Genomic DNA, 13,064 nt, shown 5'->3' with positions numbered 1-13,064 from the left:
TATATACATACATTCAAATGACTTATTCCGATAGTTTGAATTGTCTTAATATTAGGATTTCGTGATTTCAAATTAATAGCTATATAATTACTAAATAAAAGCAACAACTAATGTTTTCAGTTTGTGGACTTCTGTTTCTTTTGAGGCTTAAAGCGATCCAAAACGGAGCGCATGGCTTTTGGCTTCTTGACCTTTTCGCCCGCCGTCTCCTCGCCACCCTCGGCGTGGTTGGCAATGACGTCCTTCTTCGCCTTTCTCACCTCGGCAATGAATTCCTGTTGGGCCAGAAATAAAAATAATTTTAGTAGAAAAACTAAGAAAAAATATCAAAAGTTGTCGGACCTTGCGCTGTTGATCCTTGACTATTTGCTTGTTGCGTGCCGCCTTGGCGCTGCCGCCACGCCCCTTCATCTTGTGGCGCGGATTCATGTTGATACGCGGCGGCTTCAGGTAGAAGAGCTGCCGCTTGGCATCGATCTTCTCCTGCAGAGTTGGCACATCCACTCCGGTTATCTCGTGTGGATCCAGTGTTATCAGCTCTGGCGGTATTTTCTCTAACAGCGCGTGCACCTCGTGTTCACGCCGCTGTTTGCTCGTTTCGAATGGATTGTCCTCGAGCGCATCGTAGTTGGGCTCGCCGCAGCCCGGCACCAGCAGCGACTGGAAGCCACTTCCCGTGGCCACGCCTAGTACGTCTTCGTACGGACAGAAGCGCATCTCATTCACGAAGGCGTCGCAGCGCTGGCGCAAGTAGGGCAGCTTGTTCTTGCGGCCAGTGCCACCACCTAAGAGCACATCCGTGTAGGTCTCCAGGTAGGTGCCCTGCGAAAGCGCCAACATGCCGCGCTGCGATACTTCCAGCTCGTTGGCCGGCAGACGGAGGTTGAAGATGGCCAGCGGCTTGTCGCTCAGCTGTCTCACGTCCCACACCTTGACCAGTCGGTCCAGGCCGGCGGTGACCAGGTGCACGCCCTTTGGATCGACTGTCAGCGCTGTTATTGCTGTGGGATGGCAGAGCAGCTTTGCCAGCGGCTCGCGCACCTTGGGAGACCACATGGACACGACGCCCTTGCCGCCGCCAATGCACAGGACGCCGTTGCCCGGATTGTGTCGCATATGCCGTATGTCGCCCAGGCCTGTATTGAAGTTGCCCACTAGCTCACCAATCGAGACGTCCAGCCAGGATGCATAGCCAGCACTGTTGCCGGCTGCCAGCAGGAAGTGATAGGGCAAGAAGTCCAGTCGGTTGACACGCGTCAGTCGCTTGACGCAGTGTAGCTCAATGCCCTTCTTGTCGTAGAAGTATACCCATTCTTTCTGCGCTACCGCGTACATGGTGGGTACGTGGAGCCACTGCACATCGGCCACAGTCTCCATCACATTGAATTCACAGTGCAGCCTCTTGGTTACCCAGTCAAAGGCAGCCACATGGCCGCGTCGCCCGCCCAGCAGCAAATGCCGCCCGTTCTTTGTGTAGCGCATCGTGTATGGCCCGAAATCGAGCTTGAGAGTGAAATGTTTCGCTGCCGACTGCAGATCCACATTGGCCACAATCTCCGCTTGGCGATACTCCGCTGTGGTCTCCCCCTCATCAGCCTCCAACTGTCCAGGTATCTCCTGCAGCAAAAGCTCTGTACGTGCTGCCTGTTCTGTGGCATATTCCACGTAGACTTCCTTTCGCTTCTGCTTCTCCTTGAAGTGGCGCGTCTTGACGCCAATGGCGTCGACGCCTGCGCCACGTGAATATTTTTCCAGTAGTTCCTGCGGTATTTTTTGCTTCTTGGGCTTCTCAGTAGCTTCATGGCGCTTAGGCTTTAATGTTTTTCTTTTTTCCTGCGACTGAATTTTTAGAAAATCACCTGTGAAACTTTTTTGTTGTCTGCGTTTTGGTTTCGATGGCTTCTCCTCGCCATCTTCGGTTTTAACAGCTGCTCCCCTATCGAAATAGCGGGCTGACGGCCTCTTGCGCCCCATTGGCGCTGTCTTTGTCATCTCGCTTTAGATTTTCCCGATATTCTATAATCAAATCAAAGAGCGCCGCACACCGCAACGTGCTCGTGGTCTCGAACGGGACCACTGTTGTTGATATCATTATCGATATAGCAATCGTCTGCAAGTGAAGACTGCCAACCTGTCCAAAAAAAGGTGGCCCCGCAAATACAGTAAAAGTAGAAGAAGATATCGATAGGTTTTTAAATTTAAATTTGTATTATTATAATTGCAAAGTTAAATAAAAAATATAGAAATTTAATAGACTTGTAAGAAGAACTACAATCACTACCATAAAAGCTTATCAAAATGAATAATAGAAAAACAATAGCAATCGATAGTTTTAAAATTTAAAATTTTTTATTATAATTGCACTGTTAAATAAAAAAAAAAGACATTTGTAATTATTAATACAATTAATATAATGAAAGCGCATCAAAATGCATTTTAACATTTCGATGTAAAATACTTTCGAGGCGCTTTCCACTAAATATACATATATATATAAGTATGCATCTATGTATTTATGTGCGCCGTTATAAATTATTTTGGTATTTTCGTTGAGAATTCGTTAAACGAATTGCATATTTGAGATTGAAGCCACATCAGTCTATAGAATTGTTTTACCAAAATACGCTCGAATAGAGAAAAAAGTTTCAAATTAATTTCAACATTTTCACACACTCAATAGACACGGCCATAGGGCAGAGTGGTTGGATAGTACGGCAAGGGCATCAGAAACTTGCCGCCAAAGCGCGGGCCAGACTGGGCCGACTCGCTGCTGGAGGAGAACATGGAAGTGCATATTTCGGCGCGATGCAGCCGGCTGCTGCTGTTGTTCGACGTGCTGCCAGTCGCCGTGCCCGTGCCGGACAAGCCCATGCCCAGACCCAGGGCCGAGCCACGCCCCTGCTGGCGTCGCCGTGTGCGGATCAGCGAGAAGATGGCCACCACCACGGCGATCAGGAAGATGGAGCCCAGTATGCAGAACGAGATGGCCAGCTTCGAAATGGACAGGCAGAGCGTGCCCTCGCCCACCAGAGGACGCACGTGCGGCACATAGTCGTCCACTGCAAAGACATTTCCCATCAGCTTCAATCAGTCTCGATTCGGATGGCACTCACCACTCATGTTGTAGCGACGATCGTAGCGCAGGCGATCCACTTCGATCTGCGGCGCTGTCACGGCCAACGAGTTGAACACCTCAATGCGCGCCAGGTGCTGATCCCCGTTCAGCTGCAGTTGCTGCTCGGCGAGGCGACAATTCAGCTGTTGAAAGATTTCATTTCACTTGACGTGGACATTATTTTTTGGCAATTGCTGCTGCTGCTGCTGCTGCTGCTGCTGCTGCTGCTGCTTGCTGTTTGCTGGTTGGTGCTTGGAGCTTGGTTGTTGGTTCCTACTGCGTGCTGCAGTTCAGTGCATTTCGGTGCAATAACCACATTAATTACTGGCGCCTTACACACATTAAGTATACGCTCCGCTGCACACACAGCCCAGCAAGACACAAGGAAAATCGCGAGCAGCAGCAGCAGCAACGGCAACACTTTCGTTTTCATTGCAATTAATTCAAATGCATTTGGAATGCCTTGCTTGCTGCCTTAGCTAATTTTGCATAGCCATACAAATATCTCTATGTATGTATGTATGTATGTATACATACATATATTGTTTCTGCTCTACTCACATTTGGGCACTTCCCTCTGCAGAGCTGCACGCCGCAGCTCACGTGCAACCGCTCGCGATCGGGAAACTTGAAGGCGGCGAACGTGGCCATAAACGTGCGCTCGACCAGATCTTCCTCATGCTGCTTGGACCACCCCTCCTCGGCGGGCTTTAAGCTCGTATGCAATGCGGGCATTACCTAAACAAATATAAAAATAATGAATACACGTATATTTAGCATATTTAATAATAGCATTTAGTAGTAATATAGTAGTAGTATATTTTTTTTTTTTTTTTTTTTGTGTATACATATATTTCGGGTTTTTTTATTCTTTTGTATTTTAGTATTGCATTATCTAGTTTTAATTACATTTTCCAAAGCGTTTCTATTAAATCCAAATATTTTTATTACTTTTAGACTAATTCTTAAATGCTTTCAATGTATTTTTTGTTTCGTATTTCGCAAAAATATATTTTATTATTGATTTGCTCTATTTGATTTTAATTCGTTCGATAGTGTGTCTTGAGTACCTATCGGATATTATTATAAATGTACTTTAAAGTGACCACAAAAATAAGAAAAAAAGAAGCGAAATCGCAATTGAAATTGCTGAAAACATTAACTTTACAATGTTGATCCCTCAATTTGTTCATAGTTCAACGACAATTTGGGAGTCACGCCCAGTAAACGCCAAAATCGCTTTAGTCTAAAGTCAAAGTTGAAGCCGCATTGCTTTGCGCTGCCCGCTGAGCTAAGACAAGTTTTTACGATTGATTTGACGGCTTGTCAAAAGAGTTTTACAGGCGGGTATGAGATAGCCGGGCAGACTCGCATGTACTAAGAATAGATGGCATTCACCGTTAGCCTCAAAGTAAACTTATATAGTGCGAAAATCGTCGAAACTAAATTCCATTAAAACTTTCTCACATTGGATTAGCCGATGCAAATGCCGCTAACAATGAGTTGAGTTCAAAGAAAACGCATCGCACAGAATTTTATTTGGGTGCGTTGACCCGACGTATTAGCCAGCTTTGCTTGTATGCTAGCTGTTCTATATATTATGAGGTAACTGCTGAAATGGAAAGTATCATCCGTGGACTAGAAGTAAGCGCTTAGATAATGCATAACTGTCAACAAACCGAACCAGTTCTGATTGACCTCGGTTCAAGTGCGAGCTCTGTTTATGGCCGGCTCTTATACAATTGTTGTCTTGTCGCTGGCGACACGAACACACATCACTGGCAATGGCAGTGACACCTCAATCCCTCTCTCTCTCTCTCTCTCTCTTTCTCTGAGACGTGCATTATTTGGCTACTTCCGTTGCGAGCCAAGTTCACGGACAACAACAATGCTCTACAGCTCGCTGTATATATATATATATATATATATATATGTGTGTGTGTGTATTTATTAGCCATATTGCAGCATACATATGTATGTATATGCATGCATGTGTGTCTGAAATTACAGACTCATGTGATTTACGCCATTGCCATTGTTGTTGCACTGCCACTTGTACTTGCAGCACACACACACACACACACACACATACACAGAGACGCCGCTATCTCATTTCAATTTACATACCTCAAGCACGTGTGCTCCCTCGTGCGTGTATCTGTCTATGAGAGAAACTTGAAACAATTACAACAATGAGCAAACAAATAAAAACTCTGTTTGCAACGGAAGTTCAAATGAGTTCAAACATGAATCCATTAAGCGCGCTGCAGGACATATGTCCGCATATTCAGATGTCTTGTAAAAATCACAAGTACGTGCATACATACATATGTATACATATATTTAATGAAGGAAACAACAACACCAGCTGCTGCTCAGAGAAGCTAATCATAAGTATAAGAGCTTGAATAGCTGTTCGATTTGATCGTTTATTAGGCTGCTGTTATGCCATCACTAAGCCAACAACAACAACAACAACTGTTTGCTGTACGAGCGTTGCCAGCTTAATCAGAAATCGCTTTTCAATATGTTCGCCTTCTTTGGCGAAAACTGCTCACAGGACTGGCGCTGTTAGTCCTAACAGAAATATAAGAGCTTAAAATGCGCCTATAGGCATAGTATACTTTCGATGTCTTATATTGCCATTGCTGTCGCTAATGCAACAGGAATAGCATATTATACTCGAAAGAAGAGATTCAATGTGAGCTAATTAAGATGTCTTATATTATCAATGCAATTGTTATCACTACTAAATAAAGCTCTAGCTCTTATATACAATAATTTTATAGCTGGCTCGCATATTTATGATGTCAAAAGAAGCTAATTGGATATAATTCTATACGCAAAAACTCGAAGAATTTTTTAATTTTTGTGTTATTCAGATATTGAAATTGAATTTATGTCTTGCGATTCAATAAGAAATTTAATAATGTAAATTGATACTTGTTGGCCTTTGGTGTTTATCTGGAATAGTCAAGTGTGCTGTTATACATTTGCATATGAGAAGTACAGCGTATTACAGTTGTTCTAATAATGTTCAACAATAGCAGTGAAATTCAGTCAAAAGGGAAATATACAAAATATATGAATATCTAGTCAATAAAATAAAGAACACTTTTAGGCCAAATGCATTCTTGCTGTGAGTTTTCGCACACAGACACACACACAGACACACACACACACACACACACACACAGTGCATATTTATTATGTAGGTCAGATTCTGATCAGAAACACACACACACACACACACACACACACACAGTGCATATTTATTATGTAGGTCAGATTCTGATCAGAAACTGTTCTATTTCACTTTTAACGGAGCTCTGCGCGACCTAGAAGACATTTGTGAATCAAATAAATAATCCAAGACAGAGCTGGGCGGGTGCATAAATTATTTGACACACACACACACTCGCGTAATATGTATACAAGAAGATGAAGAAGAAGAAAAGCAACTAAATGTGAAAGAAAATGAAAATCTGCTAAAACGGAAGACAACCAGCGCATAGCACTAAGCGGGGCAGGTGGGGCAGGGCCGGCAGGTGGGGGACTGATGTTTTAGCATTGTGATGGAACAATAAAACAAACATAAAATGCAAATGGTTTTTTTTTTTTTTTGTTTGCTTTGTTTTGTTTTTTGTCTGTTAGCTTTGCCCCTGTCCGTTAAAATAAAATAAAAATAAAAATTAAGCCGTGAGATTTTTCTTGCCAGCACCTCACACAATGGCCAAAAGCAGCAGCAGCAGCAGCAGTAGCAGTGGTGGCAGTGGTGCCAGTGGTGGCACTGGCAGAAGATTTGTTTGACCCATTTAATGGCATGACATGTGCACAAAGCTGCGACGACGCCAGCGATCAAATGCAAATGCTTTTAGCTGTGGCATTGCTATTGCTATTGCTATTGCCGCGGCTCGGCTACTGCCCAGGCAGAGGCCATGTCAAAATAGATGTGTATGTGTGTGTGTGTGTGTGTGTGTGTGTGTGTGTGAGTATATATACAATCCACAACTGTTGGCTAATTGTTGTGACCTCCTAATTTACTCAAGAAGAACTGAAGAACTGTTTCGTGGGCAGAGCAGCAGCTGCTTGCTTAATGGCCGCTAAGCTGCTTGGCTGGGCAAGCGCGAACGCGAACTGTTCTAACGATGCGCGCGTAATTATGTCTAACAGTTTACATTTTTGACTAGCTGCTGCCGACGTCGCTGCTGACGTCGGTGTGCTGTAATAACCGTTACATTTAATGATGCACACCACCAAAGAAGGCAATTGCACAACACTGGAGCTGGAGCTGGAGCTGGAGCTGGCGATTTCTGTGGCAGTGACGACGTCAGTCTAATCAGAAATATCAAAGCGCGAATCACTTTCGCAGAAATGAAAGTTAGCCAATCAAATCGATGCGCAGCAGAAATTAATCGCACACACGAAAATAGATAACACCACTAGCACCACCAGCACCAGCACCAGCAGCAGCGGCAGCGGCAGCGGCAGCGGCAGCGGCAGCGGCAATGAAAGCATTTAAAATTATGATTAATTAATTAATTGTCGTCTCACCTGTTCGTCGATGGGACAGCCACGGGCGTCGAGCAGCTGCTGCGTCGACTCACCCAGGCCATCCAGAGCAGCGCAGTCGACGACGCGCACTCCAATTGTGCCCGGCACAATCGCGCGCACCGTCAGGGTGGTGGCCATGCCCACCTCAACGGAGCCCGAGCCATTGGGACCGCCCAGCTCCAGCCAGATGCGCACGCGCGGCGTGTCCATGAGATGTGTCTGGGCTGCGGCCGCCGATGCAGCTACGGCCAGGGCGCGCATCCGTGCATTGCTGCAAGAGAGGAGGAGAGCAGGAGACGGGGATGAGCAGTTGGGAAATTGATTTCCAAATGAGTTGCGCCCTTCCGCCCGCTTACCGATCTCGGCCGTGCAGCGGCAGCGGCATTCCCATCGCCTTCGCCGGCAGTTGGCAGCGCACGGTGCGCAGGATGTCCGTGCTCTGGCGTAGCTTCTGCTCCGTCTGGAGCATGATCCGCACGGTGTACTCCATGCCGCCGTCGGGCAGCGGCTCGGCGCGCACACCACAGCCCGAGGTGGGCAGCCGCAGGGCGATGTGCGTGGCATCCTGGCCGCGTGACCGGCACTCCAGGGGGAAGTCCTTGGCGTAGAGCAGGCCACGGAATGCCCGGCTTAGTGTGAGTTGCATCTCCAGCAGCTCACGCGTGCAATTCACCTGCAGTGTCTGGATTTGCATAGATGTGAGGGTGGGGGAAGGGGCGGCGGGGGCGGGGGCGGAGGCGGCATCAGCTGAAGTGGCGACTGCAGCAGCGACAGGTGTTGCGACTGCCAAGAGAAACACGCCCAGTGCAATTGCCGTTCTGGTTGCCCAACCAGCATGACACACTAAATGCACTTGTCGATGCATCTGCCAGATAAGAGAGGAAAGCAACTGTGGCTTCAGTTGCGGCTTCAGCTGCGACTGCGGCTGCGGCTGCGGCTGTGGCTGTGGCTGTGGCTCTGCTTCTAGCTGGCGACGCCGCAAGAACATGTTTCCGATTTTCCAATTTCCCGTTGCGCCCGACGCGGGCAACTGCAACCGCAAATGATGCCACTTGGTCGCGTTGCCGTTGGCCAAACAGACAACACCTGTAGTTGCACCTGCCGGCTGATAGTTGATATTTGTCGACTGCTGGCTGCTTGCAGCTAGTCGCCTCTTCTTCTAATTGGCCCCGTCGCGAGAATCGAGTCCACCGACCTGGCGATCAGGCCTGAGCAACTGAAAATGAAAATTCCTATGCATTACTAAGACAGCAGACGGCAGCAAATTAAGGCCAACACACACATACACGCACACACGCGCACACACGCACACACACGATGCGAGTGCAGAGAGATGCTCAACTGTGGCCAATTGGCCAATTCGTAAGTGGGTCAAGTTTGCATTCAAATCAAATCAAATCAAATCAAAACTAAACAAAACAGCACAAAACAAATCAAATAATATGTCCAGCGATTGCAGCAGCCACTAAATAAATACGTTAAAATAGCCAAATAAAAGCTTAAATCAACATCAACATCAAACTTTGCGTAATCCTATTTGATTTTAGTTGTTCATCTTGCTCTTTATTGCCCTTGTTGTTGTTGTTGTTGTTGTTGTTGCTCTTGCTTTGTTTACTTATTTATTTGCTGTGCCATATTATGCCATGTTGCCCCTGTTGCTGCGGCTTGTAATCCTCACAATTAACTAGCCAGTTTGGAAAGTAAAATAAAAAAATGCATATTTTTGGTAAAAGGTCTACAAGCCCTTCGCTTTACCTTGACTAACACAGTAAGCACAGCACAGAGAATTAAATGCCGAATATGCGTTCTGCATATCCTTTTTGTAGTCACTTTACACTTTTACACACCAAAATTTCCAAATATATTTTTTGAATATGTCTGGTCAAAGCATTTAAAGCAAAATATCAAAATTTATAGAAATATACATGTATGTACAAATTTTATGCTTACACAATATCGCGCCAATTACAAAATTTCTGTATGAGCACTGCACAAAAACCGCAAGTTTAAAAAAATAAAATTAAAAAAACATTTTGTTAACGGTAAACAACGCGTGTGTTCGCGCTTCACACAACGAAAACAAAACAAAATACACGGCTGACAGCGGCAACAACTACTAAGCTGTGGCACAAACGCACGCTACCAAGTGTGCAAATCAAATAAGCCCCGAGCGCCAACGAAATGCAGCGTATGTGTTAAATTGGGAAACCAAGAAGTTGGCTAACCGCAAAGTGAAGATAAAGCTGTGAAGAAGAAGCAGTGGTAACCGCCGTCGGTACGCAAGCGCAATGGTTAAGGCGCCAAAGAGGCATATCGATTGTTAAATGCTTAGGGCTGCCAGCTCGCGAAAGAAATATTTGAAAAAGTTACAAATATATCGATATAACCGGTGTCTAAGAAAAATTTTTCAGATTTGATTAGTGCTATAAGTAGATATATAATATTATAATATTATTATATATAATAATTAAAATGTGGGCAATTTAAATGTTATAAACGAAATGTTTTCTTTTAGGTTTTTGGCTTTTTCAACTAATCAAAATGAACCAGCATTTATTGTTATACGATAGCAGCTGACAAGTATCGCATACACACCAATCTGCCGGCCTCCACAACTCATCGACAGATGTCACACCAGCATTTTTTCATCACTAATCACTAATGCCACACGATAAATACAAGCGAAGCGGCTAAATAAGTTAGACAGAAAAAAAAAAAAAAACAAAAAAAAAATTGTCAAAATAAATAGTTGTAATAAAAATCCGATGAACCTAAACATCGATGTGTCAGAAATTATTGAGCTCGTAATGCCAATAAAATCTGAGTACTCGGAACAGAATGACGGCGGTGGCTGCGACGACGACGATGTTGATGCCGACGGTAATCACTATGTGGTTTTGGATTCCGTGGATGTGGGAAGAGATTTCAAAAACGAGGAATTTCTTTTGGTTAATGATGATGGCACGGGGAACCAATTGCTACTTGACAATGCGCACCTGCATCAACAGCTGGTCAATTGTGCGGATCTCCTGCGCGAGCCAAGAGATGACCAATTCGAAAATGTACAGTATATGGGAGAGGAGCAATTGCCAGAGGATGTGGATGATCTGGTTGAAGAAGATGAGGAGGAAGTTGATGGGCAACTGCCAGTGGAAGAGCAGTTGGAACAGTATGAGCAATACGAGGACGACGTGCACATACAGGATCAGCAGAACTTCGGTTGGAACTACGTGCAGACCCCCTCACCAATATCGGAATCTGTGGCAATGAAGCTGGAGTCGATGACGACGACGACGACGAATACAACGACGACGAAGTCCACCACAACAACGACAACGGCACTGTCCCCACCTCCAAGCCGCAGTAAATCGAAGTCAAGTCCACATAGCTCCGCGCGAAGTCATGTGGACCATGTGGCTATCGATGCCTCCTTCGAGGAGATAACACATGTAGCCGATGAACAGCAAGTCGAGGAGCCTGCACCATTGGCAAAGCCTAGTGAAAAGATGCTGGATCAGTTCAAGGGACCCCGACGGTATATGCTGTTCGACGAGCTTGTTGCCACCATTGTGGACTTCGACGAGGATGGCACGCCCATTGTGGAGTTCTCGATGATTGGCAGCGCGCTCGACGAGAAGCTGCCGGTGGAGTGCGGAATCTGTCCCGACGTCATGCACAAATCCAAGCTCTCCAAGCATCAGAAGACGCACATGGTGCCTGGTACCAATCGCTACGCCTGCATCTACTGTACCGAGACCTATCGCGATTGCAAGTACTTGGCTGGCCATGCCCGACGCCACATGGGCATCCGACCGTACGTGTGCGAGCCATGCAAGCTGTATTTCTCCACCAAGCAGGACCTGCATGTGCACAATCAGCGGCGGCACCTGAAGAAGGAGCACATCTGCGAGATGTGCGGCAAGACCTTCGCCCAGAACACCCAGCTGAAGCGGCACCGAGAGGCGACGCACGAGAAGAAGCGGCGGTTCCAGTGCGAGCACTGCCAGAAGGCATACTATAAGAACTTCTCACTCCAGGAGCACATACGCAACGTGCACATGGGCAAGCGGCGGATGCTCAAGTGCCCCTTCTGCGGCATGCAGTGCCGTGATGCGCACAAAATGGCGCGGCATCGCAAGGAGATGCACCTGAACCAGGACACGTATGTGTGTCATCTGTGCCAGGAGGAGTTCACTGACATCAATTACTTCGACGCGCACAAACGCTCAATACAGTGCCGCAGCAATACCCGTCGACTCGTCAACCAGGCCGAGGGCCGAACCTCCAACGAAGACGGCGACACCATGGACGATTGCAATGAGCTGGCGGGCATGCTGGAGGAGGAATATGACGAGGATGCCGGTCTGCTCGTTGAGTCTACTGAGGCGAGCGTCGTTGATGGCGTCGACGGCATCATTGGCGAAGCAGTGGCCGATGAAGATCAGCCACGGGATGACGAACCCATTTACGAAACGGTCAACGGCAACTTCCTGCACGCCGAGGTGGAGGACCAGCCATATGCCCAGCAGTATGATCCAAGCAGCTACGACGACGATGGCTTACTGGTCGAGCAGGTGGCCGACGATGAAGATCACTCTGAGCAGATTCTCAACGATGACGAGGAGTACTTGGATCCAGCTCTCGATCATCAGACGCAGCAGCAGCATCAACAACAGGCTGGCCACGAGTACAACGAGGACGAGTTAATTTATGAAATCACGTTGGAGACTGAAGACAACTGAGCGAGCCTGAGCCTGCCAGCTAGACAGGCGGCCAGGCCCGTTCTCCTCTCTTCGCAGCGAGCCCGATCCTTGGGTAACAAATTGTAAATATAGATAAAAATAGACACATGCATACGTACATGTGCGTGTAAGTGTTTGTGTGTTTGTGTACTTTTAACAATTCCACAACTATGATTGTGTATTATGATCCAATAAAGCGCAATTGATTGCTAGATTTTTCAATATTTCAAACATATTTTATGTGGGGATATGAGCGAAAGACAATAAGCAAAGACAAATGCAACCCAGGGCACGCAGAGGTGTATTTATTGCAGCCATCAAATTTCAGGCTCGATTGTGATTGATAGTCGATTGTCGTAGCAGTTAGTGGCGATTCGGATAGTTCTCATATATGCTTTAGATTAATTATTTTAAATAAATATGTACGTAGCAAAGTGTATGTACATACATATACATATATGTATGTACAGACAGGCAATATGTAATGCATGGGGATGACATCACATTCATTAAAAATGTGGTATTTGGGCGTGCTCGAGTGAGCGAGACAGCATGTGTAGACAACTGTTCCCATTCTAATAGGTATCGAATGAATGGTCACCCTAATTGCGGCAACTGGCATCGAACGGACGTACGCGCCGAGCGCACAAAAA

General features: G+C 46.2%; 3 protein-coding genes across 3 annotated transcripts; 1 reads left to right on the top strand and 2 right to left on the bottom strand.

The window, feature by feature from the left end:
* Positions 1-18: 18 nt before the first annotated feature.
* On the bottom strand, positions 19-2,062 carry LOC108655429 (WD repeat-containing protein 46). The gene is made up of 2 exons (XM_018107143.3): positions 343-2,062; positions 19-275 (listed from the first exon to the last, which is right to left on the bottom strand). Exons 1-2 carry the CDS (start codon positions 1,990-1,992, stop codon positions 117-119), a joined length of 1,809 nt encoding a protein of 602 aa, XP_017962632.1. The 5' UTR covers positions 1,993-2,062; the 3' UTR covers positions 19-116.
* Positions 2,063-2,488: 426 nt separating this feature from the next.
* On the bottom strand, positions 2,489-10,051 carry cyr (cypher). Its single transcript, XM_018107153.3, has 6 exons — positions 9,620-10,051; positions 8,026-8,885; positions 7,670-7,940; positions 3,677-3,853; positions 3,114-3,258; positions 2,489-3,059 (listed from the first exon to the last, which is right to left on the bottom strand). The coding sequence occupies exons 2-6, from the start codon at positions 8,655-8,657 to the stop codon at positions 2,674-2,676; spliced, it is 1,611 nt and encodes a 536-aa protein (XP_017962642.1). The 5' UTR covers positions 8,658-8,885; positions 9,620-10,051; the 3' UTR covers positions 2,489-2,673.
* Positions 10,052-10,177: 126 nt separating this feature from the next.
* LOC108655426 (uncharacterized) lies at positions 10,178-12,633 on the top strand. Its single transcript, XM_018107139.3, has one exon. It carries the CDS (start codon positions 10,435-10,437, stop codon positions 12,409-12,411), a length of 1,977 nt encoding a protein of 658 aa, XP_017962628.1. The 5' UTR covers positions 10,178-10,434; the 3' UTR covers positions 12,412-12,633.
* The last annotated feature ends 431 nt before the right edge of the window (positions 12,634-13,064 follow it).

Source organism: Drosophila navojoa, chromosome X (genome assembly GCF_054131105.1).
Source record: "Drosophila navojoa isolate 15081-1374.11 chromosome X, UAZ_NAV_1.0, whole genome shotgun sequence".
NCBI classification, from domain to species: Eukaryota; Metazoa; Arthropoda; class Insecta; order Diptera; family Drosophilidae; genus Drosophila; species Drosophila navojoa.
Note: the sequence above shows the minus strand (reverse complement) of the source record. Positions and strands in the feature narration are given on the sequence as shown.

Excerpts from the sequence above, each read along its gene's own strand:
- LOC108655426 (XM_018107139.3), top strand. The coding sequence starts at position 10,435 with ATGAACCTAAACATCGATGTGTCAGAAATTATTGAGCTCGTAATGCCA.
- cyr (XM_018107153.3), bottom strand. The coding sequence starts at position 8,657 with ATGTTCTTGCGGCGTCGCCAGCTAGAAGCAGAGCCACAGCCACAGCCA. Across the intron at positions 7,941-8,025 it reads CCGCTGCACGGCCGAGATCG|CAATGCACGGATGCGCGCCC; the intron begins GTAAGCGGGCGG and ends CCTCTCTTGCAG. Across the intron at positions 3,060-3,113 it reads TCGTCGCTACAACATGAGTG|TGGACGACTATGTGCCGCAC; the intron begins GTGAGTGCCATC and ends ATGTCTTTGCAG.
- LOC108655429 (XM_018107143.3), bottom strand. The coding sequence starts at position 1,992 with ATGACAAAGACAGCGCCAATGGGGCGCAAGAGGCCGTCAGCCCGCTAT. Across the intron at positions 276-342 it reads TCAAGGATCAACAGCGCAAG|GAATTCATTGCCGAGGTGAG; the intron begins GTCCGACAACTT and ends CTGGCCCAACAG.